At 36.9% G+C, this 9887-nt stretch overlaps 1 protein-coding gene across 1 annotated transcript in view; it reads left to right on the top strand.

Annotated features, from left to right (window-relative positions):
* The window catches only part of ABCD2 (ATP-binding cassette, sub-family D (ALD), member 2), a 71604-nt gene extending 64677 nt beyond the window's left edge, over positions 1-6927 (top strand). The window contains exon 10 of the mRNA XM_011967624.1: positions 5543-6927. Within this exon, the coding sequence (XP_011823014.1) occupies positions 5543-5762 (220 nt within the window). The 3' untranslated portion in view covers positions 5763-6927. The remainder of the gene's footprint in view (positions 1-5542) is intronic.
* The last annotated feature ends 2960 nt before the right edge of the window (positions 6928-9887 follow it).

Genomic DNA, 9887 nt, shown 5'->3' with positions numbered 1-9887 from the left:
GCTTCCTGGGTTCAAGCAATTCTCCTGCCTCAGCATCCCAAGTAGCTGAGAGTACAGGCACACACCACCAGGCTGGGCTAAATTTGTATTTTCAGTAGAGATGGGGTTTCACCAGGTTGGTCAGGCTAGTCTTGAACTCCTGACCTCATATTATCCACCCAACTCAGCCTCCCAAAGCAATAGGATTACAGGCATGAGCCACCATGTCCAGGCGATATTTGTTCTTCTGATGCTATTTCATAAGTCCCATAAGCTTTCTTTATTCCTTTTCATTCTTTTTTCATATCATACTGTAAGTTTGCAAGTAACCTGTTTTCAAGTTCACATATTTTTTTCTTCTGTTTGATAAATTCTGCTGTTGATGTCTCTATTGCATTTTTATTTTTTTCATCGTATTTTTCAGCTCCAGTATTTCTGGCTTTTTTCCCATTATTTCATATCTATTGCTTTTCTCTAATTTCTGAATTGTTTCTCTGTATTTTATTGAAGTTTGCTGTATTAGTCCATTTTCATACTGCTATAAAGAACTGCCTGAGACTGTATAATTTATAAAGAAAAGAGGCTTAAATGACTCACAGTTCAACATGGCTGGAGAGGCCTCAGAAAACGTATGATCATGGCAGAAGGTGAGGGGGAAGCAAGGCACCTTATTCACAAGGTGGCAGGAAGGAGAATGAACTGAGGAGGAACTACCAAACACTTATAATACCATCAAATCTCATGAGAATTCAATCACTGTCATGAAGACAACATGGGGGAACCCCATCATGATCCAATTGCCTCCACCTGGTCTTTCCCTTGACACATGGATATTATGGGGAATACAACTCAAGATGAGATTTTGGGTAGGGACACAGCCAAACTGTATCATTTTGCCCTGGCCCCTCCCAAATCTCAATTCCTCACTTTCAAAACACAATCATGCCCTTCCAAAAGCCCCTCAAAGTCTTAACTCATTCCAGCATTAACCCAAGAGTCCAAGTCCAAAGTTAGTTACTTCCTAGATACAACAGGGGTACATGCAATGGGCAAATACACCCTTTCCAAATAGGAGAAATTGGCCAAAGTGAAGGGGCTACAGGCCCTGTGCAAATCCTAAATCCAGTGGATCAGTCAAATATTAAAGCTCTGAAATAATCTTTGACTCCATGTCTCACATCCATGTGATGCTGATGCAAGAGGTGGGCTCCTATAGCCTTGGTCTGCTCACCCCTGTAGCTTTGCAGGGTATGGCTGCTTTCACGGGCTGGCATTGAGTGTCTGCTGCTTTTCCAGGACATGGTGCAAGCTGTTTATGGATCTACTATTCTGGGGTCTGGGGGATGGTGGCCCTCTTCTCACAGCTCTACCAGGCAATGCCCCAGTGGGGACTCTGTGTTGGGGCTCTGACATCACATTTTCCTTCTGCACTGCCCTAGCAATGGTTCTCCATGAGGGCTCTGACCCTGCAGCAAACTTCTGCCTGGATATCCAGGTATTTCCATACATCCTCTGAAATCTAGGCAGAGCTTCTCAAACCTAGATTCTTGACTTCTGTGCACCACAGGTCTAACACCACATGTAAACCACCAAGGATTGGGGCTTGTCCCCTCTGAAGCAATGGCCTGAGCTGTACATTGGCGCATTTTAACCACAGCTGGGACACAGGGCACTGAGTCCTGAGACTGTACAAAGCAGAAAGTTCCTGGACCTGGCCCAGGAAACCATTTTTACCTCCTATGCCTCCAGGACTGCCATGAAGACCACTTACATGCCTTGGACACCTTTTCCCCCTTGTCTTGGTGATTAACATTTGGTTCCTCATTACTTATGCAAATTTCTGCAGCTAGTTTGAATTTCTCCCAAGAAAATGGTTTTTTCTTTTCCATTGCATCATCAGGCTATAAATTTTCTAAACTTTTATGCTCTGCTTTCCTTTTAAACATAAGTTCCAATTCCAAATCATCTCTCTGTGAAGCATAAAACTGAAAACTTTTAAGAGCACCCAGGTTACATCCTAAATGCTTTGCTGCTTAGAAATTTCTTCTGCCTAAATCATCTCTCTCAAATCCAAAGTTCCACAGATCTCTAGGGCAGGGCCAAAATGTCACCAGTCTCTGCTAAAACATAGCAAGAGTCACCTTTGCTCTAGTTCCCAAGAAGTTTCTCATCTTCATCTGAGACTAATTCAGCCTGGATTTCATTGCCCATATTACTGTCAGCATTTTGGTCAATGCAATTCAATAAGTCCCTAGGAAGTTCCAAACTTTCCCACATCTTCCCATCTTCTTCTGAGCCCTCAAAACTGTTTCAGTCTCTGCCTGTTATCCAGTTCCAAAGTCACTTCCACACTTTTGGGTATCTTTTTTTTTTTTTTTTTTTTTTGAGACAGAGTCTCACTCTGTCACCCAGATTGGAGTGCAGTGGTGCAATCTCAGCTCACTGCAACATCTGCCTCCTGGGTTCAAGCAATTCCCTGCCTCGGCCTCTCGAATAGCTGGGATTATAGGCACCCACCATCATGCCCAGCTAATTTTTGTATTTTTGTAGAGATGGGGTTTCACCATCTTGACCAGGCTGGTCTTGAACTCCTGACCTCGTGATTCACCTGCCTCAGACTCCCAAAGTGCTGGGATTACAGGCATGAGCCACCATGCTAGGCCTGGGTATCTTTATAGCAGTACCCCACTCTACCAGTACCAATTTACTGTATTAGTCTGTTTTCATATTGCTATAAATAACTGCCCCTAGACTGGATAATTTATAAAGGAAAAATGATTTAATTGACTCACAGTTCAGCATGGTTGGGGAGGCCTCAGGAAACTTACAATCATGGTGGAAGGTGAAAGGGAAGCAAGGCACCTTCTTCACAAGGCAGCAGGAAAGAAAATGAACACAGGAGGAACTACCAAACACTTATAAAGCCTCAAGATCTCATGAGAACTCACTCATTATTATGAGAACAGCATGGGGAAAGCCACCCCCATGATCCAACTGCCTACACCTTGTCTCTTCCTTGACACATGGGGCTTGTGGGGATTACAATTCAAAATGAGATTTTGGGTGAGGATGCAGACAAACCATATTATTCACTGAACTTACTTAAAAAACAACTATTTTAATTTGTTTGCCAGGCAGGTCATATGTCTCCATCTTTTTAGAGTCAGTCACTGGCACTTTATTCTATCCATTTGGTGAGTCCCATTTCCCTGATTGTTCTTGATCCTTGTGGTCATGAGTTGATGTCTACACATTAAAGAACTAGAAATTTATTCCAGTTTGCATAGTCTAGCTTTGTCTGGGAAAGTTCTTTGACAGTAAGGCTATCCAGAAATTCTAGGCAGGTCACCTGCTGTGGTTTCTAAGATAGTGATTGCTGCAACTATTGTAACACCAAGTGCACTCTAATCCCAGGACCATGGTGGATGGTGCAGTGCCAGGGTGGAATCCCTTGGCCACCAAGGCTGGCACAGTGCTGAGCTGAAATCTGAGCCCCCAGCCATTGAGTCCTGCCTGCCACTGTGGGCTGTCTGGAGCCCATGGCTTCTATAGTTAGTTGGTTAGTGGTGATGCAGACCAGAAATTGAGTTTGTCTGACAGGGACAACAGGTTTCTCTCTGGCACTGAGGCAGGTTCAGAGGCTCAGTCTGCAGGTACCAGCAGAAGCGAGGGGCTGTAGGAGTCTGTCTAGTGCTGGGTTTTACTGTGGCAGGCCTGGTAGTGTGTTCCAATGCAAAGGCTTATGCTTACATCCCTCTCTTTTCCCCAAGTAGATGGTATTTCTCTCTGAGCTCTGCACTTTGTGGTTGGGACATGGGTGACTTGGGGAATGCAAAACTGCACTTCCTACCCACTTCAGTGACTATTTTCTTATTATTATTCCTTTTTTTTTTTTTTTTTTGAGACAGTCTCATTCTGTCACCCAGGCTGGAGTGCAGTGGCATGATCTTGGCCCACTGCATGCTCCATCTCCTGGGTTCACGCCATTCTCCTGCCTCAGCCTCCCGAGTAGCTGGGACTACAGGCAGCTGCCACTGCACCCAGCTAATTTTTTTTTGTATTTTTAGTAGAGACGGGGTTTCACCGTGTTAGCCAGGATGGTCTTGATCTCCTGACCTCATGATCCACCCGCCTCAGCCTCCCAGAGTGCTGGGATTACAGGCATGAGCCATGGTGCCCGGCCTATTTTCTTATTATTATTCTATAATCAGATACTGTGAACTCCTGCCTGGTTTCCTTAACTCCTGTAGGGGTATTTTTATATGTAGATGGTTGCTCAATTTGATGTTTTCCTGCAAGGAGATGATCACTGGAGAGTCCTATTCCACCATCTTCCTTCACCCTCTGTCCCTTGAAATCATTTTTATAAGCCAAAGAAGTCCGTCACAAAAGGCCACATATTCTATAATTCCATGTATATGAAATATCTATAATAGAGAAATCTATAGAGACAGAGAATAGATTAGTGGTTGTCAGGAGCTAAGGGAAAGGGAAATGGAGAAGGACAGCTAATGGGTAATGGGTTTCTTTTGGGGTTGAAGAGAATGTTCTGAAATTACTGGTGATGGTTGCATGAGCTTGTGATTATGCTAAGAATCACTGAATTTTACGCTTCAAAGGATGAACTTGTGGTATGTGAATTATATCTCAATTTTTTAAAAAGCAGGAGGAAACTGCTTGAAAAAAGTCCACCAATCATAGTTAATAATGACAGATGAGATCTTGAAAGGAAACAAGAAGTGAGAAAAACTATAGGGGAAGGCAGAAAAATTGAGGACATATAAGAATATAGGCCAGTTCAGCAGTGACAAAATGCAGGTGGCTCAGCTATGCAGGACCAGCTCTGCCAACTTTTCTCTCACCAAATATCCCCGACAAAGCCCACAGAATGGTGACCTCAGCCTCCTTTAGGGCAAAGTGGATCATCTCCTATCTCATCAGTAAAATAATCTCTGTACCTCTGTGAAGTTCCTAATTATGAAACTGAGCCATGAGAAAGATATTAAATTATATAAAAATGTGGAAGTATCTTAAAAATATTTCCTCTATGAAAGAGTTGTTTTTAAAAATGTTTTTAAACTATGTTTATTATAGAGAAACTTTTACTTATGTAGAAGAACTCATTCCCAAAGGATGGTATATTAATGAATTGCTATTGTATTTCTTTTATTTTCCTTAGCTTTTCTCTCTATGACTTTTTAATGTTGATTTTCTTTCCTCAGCTTCCTTTCCTTACTCCCATTCTAAGTATGCCTTACTATTTATTCACGAGCCATATTGAATTATGAAGATAAATTAAATACATGCAACAGCATGTCTGCCTTTACAGTTAATATACATTCAGAATATGAAAAAAAAATAATATCTTCCTAAACATCAGATTAGTGGCTTTTGGGGTTTAAAAAATCACAGTATTTAACTTCTTGATACGTCCTTAAAACTCAAATGGAAAATAGCACCTACTTAAAATTTGCCTTTGGGTATCAATTTGAATGAAAAACATACATATAAAATGATTTTTCAAAATTATGGCTAATAATATTATTTCATTTTAATTATGCAGGAAATACCACACACATTTATTACAGTTTGATGGTGAAGGAGGTTGGCGCTTTGAACAATTGGATACTGCTATCCGTTTGACATTGAGTGAAGAAAAGCAAAAGCTAGAATCTCAGCTAGCTGGAATTCCCAAAATGCAGCAGAGACTCAATGAACTATGTAAAATTTTGGGAGAAGACTCAGTGCTGAAAACAATTAAAAATGAAGATGAGACTTCTTAATTTGTTTTGACATATTTTAAAAGTTAATTATTAGATAAAGGCTCAAAGACACTCTGTTATACTGCATGAATTATGTTAAGCTAAGCACAGAGAAGAAAAGGCAGCAAGACATGTTTTATAAGATTTTAGCATTAAGGAAGTATATGATCTGACTTTTCAGAAGAAAATAAACAAATGCATTATGTAAGATCAGTCATTATGACTTACACTAATTCCTAGTGAAGGCCTAATGCACTTGTAAAACAGGATTTTCTAGGTGAATTCATGATGAGTACCAGATTTACTATGAATATGTGGTGTGTCTGAAGTTCTTAACAAACATGGGAGGCATTCTGGAAATGAAACAACTTAAGAGCAGCATTTGGGTTGATACCAAGTGCATAAAATTCGAACTTTGAGTGACATTTAGTCCATTTATGGTTGATATTAGGTTTAACAGCTAGAATTCAAATTGATCATTGCTAGTGGCCAACTAAACCTGTACAAAATAGCTGATAGTTTTATAAATAATTTCAATATAAAAATTGTTTTAATGGCATTAGTTGAAAGAAAAAAGTGTGGCTAAAATGTATAAAATGCCATGTTTTTAAATGTTGGAATTTAAGCATCTTAATGAGGGCATATAACAAATTAATTTTAGTAAGAATCTTAAATATTTTAAAATAAACCCTTTCATTTTAAAAAGACAGTTGCCAATACAGAAAAGGAGTATCCAAACAATGTCTCAACCTGATAATTTGCTTGGCAGAATTATCTATTGCAGCTTCTGTTCAGAAATACACAGCTTATTTTTTTGCCCAAGGATGAGTCCACATATTAAGAACTGCCATGGCATAAAAGAACTTAAGGACTCTGAGAATCATAGTAATAACATACATTGCAGTAGTACCTTATAATTTACAATCCCCATTTACATCATTTCACCTTAATGTTTATGACAATGTTTTGAGACAAGTACTATTTTCCTACTTTGCTTTTGAGAAAATTGACCCTCAGACTCGCCCTAATCATGCACTTTACTTAAGGAAAGATCGAGAAATCAAATGAAGTTCTCCTGACTCCCTGGTTTAGTGCTCTTTTGTTATTATCCTTTAAATCAAACTGGGTTATAGTAGCAATAAAAGTTAGATGAGGTGTAGAAAATAAAATAAATTTAGTAATGTTAGTGTTATTGTTATTTGATTATTGTTTACAAGAAATGAAAATTAAGTACAAAGTGCAAAGATCATTATTCTGTCATTTAAAATGAATGAAGAAAGTTAGTAAATCATTCAGCAACTATGCAGTCTTACTCAATATTAATGTACCACTAAGGCATTAGCAATGAGAAGGGCAAATAATTATGGTTTTGGTAAATTTAATATTTATTGAGCACAATGAGAAATAGTCTATATGGACTAGCCGTATGAAATAGATTTTATTCTATTTGTGTGCACTGGAGTTGGAAGTACAAAAGCCAAGAGTGAAACTTTATCTCTTGCTGCCTATGATACCACGTTGATATACCAGAAGAATATTGGAATGATCAGTTGTTAGTGGCCTAGTATTTTTATTTGCCTATTGAGGCATAGCCATAATATATGTTAAGTCTGTGATTCTTAGACCTTTTCAGGTGATAGAGTACCTGAAAGTCATTCATAATGATCGTTATAGAACATCAAAACATTTCTACATTTTCAATTCTGACATGATAATTAGTGCATTTTTAATTGTCAATAAATGTAACCAACTTAAATGAAGGAATGCAATGTAAAATTATAATCAGTACATTTGTCCAGCGTTTTCTGTTGGTATCATCACCTACTTATTCATCAGTTACAACTTCCTGTTAGAAAAGTGAGGCAGGAATTAAAGATTTTTTTAAGAAGCATGGAACCAAAACTTAAACTTGCTAAAAATTATTCATTAATCTTTTATATGTAAGTGATTATCCAGTTTACACTGCTACAAGGGGAAAAGTCTGAGGCAAGAGTTTTAAGTTAATTTTTACAGGTACAAGAAGAAAATGAAAAATCCTCATGTGAAAGATGTGTATAATTTTCATGCCTTAATTTTCAGAATATAAAATATATATAATATAAAAATAAAACATTGAAAAGAATGACAAAACAAATATTAGATTTGTAATTAGTCGTTATTAAATATATTTTACCCATGAACTAAAGCAAAAAAGACTCATTATTTGTAATGTACAGGATTCAAAGATGCCTAAAATTCTGTATTAAAAACTATATACACTGCAATTTAAATGTTAAAGTTCTAATGTGAACATGTTTTCCATGAGCTTTTTGTGCCTTTTTGTTTTCTGAATTTATTTTTCAGGACCAATATCTTTAACTTGGAGGGGAAAAAATCTCTGATTTGAACTTGTATTTATGTACCCTTCAATTGTTTCCAAATGGTCCAGTGGGTATACCATATTTTACTACTCTTATATTTTATGAAAAACACGGAAAAGACTGAGAAACTAGCCATTTTTGAATATAGCAAGGGATAGATGAGGAAAGGAAAAGAGAAATAATATTTCAAGTTTCAAACTGATTTTACCATGTTATATCTATTTGCCCAAACGTTTGACATATTTTTGGTCAAACAAAAAGCTATAAGTTTATGGAGCTTGATTTTAAAATGTGCGTTCTTCAGGTTAACTCTTAAACTTGAAAAATAAGTTGCATACTACGAAAATGTTGCGTTATATTTCTGCAGCATGTAATGTTATGGCAAGCATGAGTCTGAAACAGTTTGTGTTCTTGTAAGCAGGATAATGTGTAATAATCCCTCTCAAATAATCTCAAGAAGAATGATATACCTTAAAACTCAACTCAAGTTTACATTTGTTTACAGTGGGAATGGTTTTCTATTGATAGAAATTTGATTTTTGTCTCAAATTTTGGTCTGTCAGTAAAGGCATAAATGAATGTGTTAATTTTTATTTGAAACATGGTTCCAAGTATAATTTCATATTTGGCATTAGATTCATCCTATTATAATCTGTTTGGAATAGCTTTTTGATTCCATAAGTCTGGAAAAATCTGTTACACATTGAAACCCAAATCCAGAGAATGTTACATACTTCTGATACATGCATAAAATGATGGTAAAGGTTATTAAATCATTGATTTAAAAAGATGACTTTGATATAATTACTTTATGGGCAAAATTATCCTCATTTAGAAGTGAAAAGTACTTTCACATAGCCTAGGCTATTTACAGTTCTGATTATACACATTTAGATATGTTGAATATGTTTGGGGATTGTACTTCTAATGTTTGCCACATGAGCGCTTTCAGGTGGATGTATAAAATATTTTTATTAAAAACCAATTTCTTCTTCATTGTTGATGCTTTTCCTGATTACCAAGTTCAGGGCTGGTTTACATTTCATGTTGTGAAATTTTCAAAACTAATAGTCTATTTATAAGCCAGAGTTGTATTAATGAAAATGAATGAGAAAAATGTCCTTAAAGGTAAAAATCATTATGTAGCTAAATGAGGTTATGACTGTGTGTGAGTACATTATAATATAATTTCCATCTGATGTGTATTTACCTGAGTTCATCATTCCTTAGGAATTCCTTAACCATTAAGAAAAAGACTAGATTAATCAAAGGAATTACAAATTATTCCATTGGTACAAAATACCCTATTTCTATACTTTAAATGGCCATGTTGGGTATATGTCTATATATACCTTACTTATCTATTGCATTGTATATAACTGTGTGTAGAACTATAGACAATAGTCACCAGTTATTTGAATGTTCATTTTCTTTATTAATACAACACATTTATTAAGTAACTACCTATGCCAGGTACTGTGCTAAGTTCTATTACTAAATAAAATGTGTTCCCTGTCCAAAGATGCTATGACCATTGAAAATCAGGAAAATGAATGCCATCAGTCAGATAAAAAGTCAACAGCCGTATTTATTATTAATATTTACCAAGTAGGCAAAAAGCGTTGCATTTACAGACTCACCAAATCTTCACAAAATGCTAATTTAATGAAAGAGGAAAATGAGGAGAGAAAGGTTAAGTAATTCATCCAACCTCATATGATACCCAAACTATAAAGCTGAAATTTGACATGAGCAATATTTGTTTATAAAGCCTATGCAACTCCAC

Source organism: Mandrillus leucophaeus, unplaced genomic scaffold (genome assembly GCF_000951045.1).
Source record: "Mandrillus leucophaeus isolate KB7577 unplaced genomic scaffold, Mleu.le_1.0 Scaffold1199, whole genome shotgun sequence".
NCBI classification, from domain to species: Eukaryota; Metazoa; Chordata; class Mammalia; order Primates; family Cercopithecidae; genus Mandrillus; species Mandrillus leucophaeus.
This window is presented reverse-complemented; position numbering and strand designations above follow the sequence as displayed.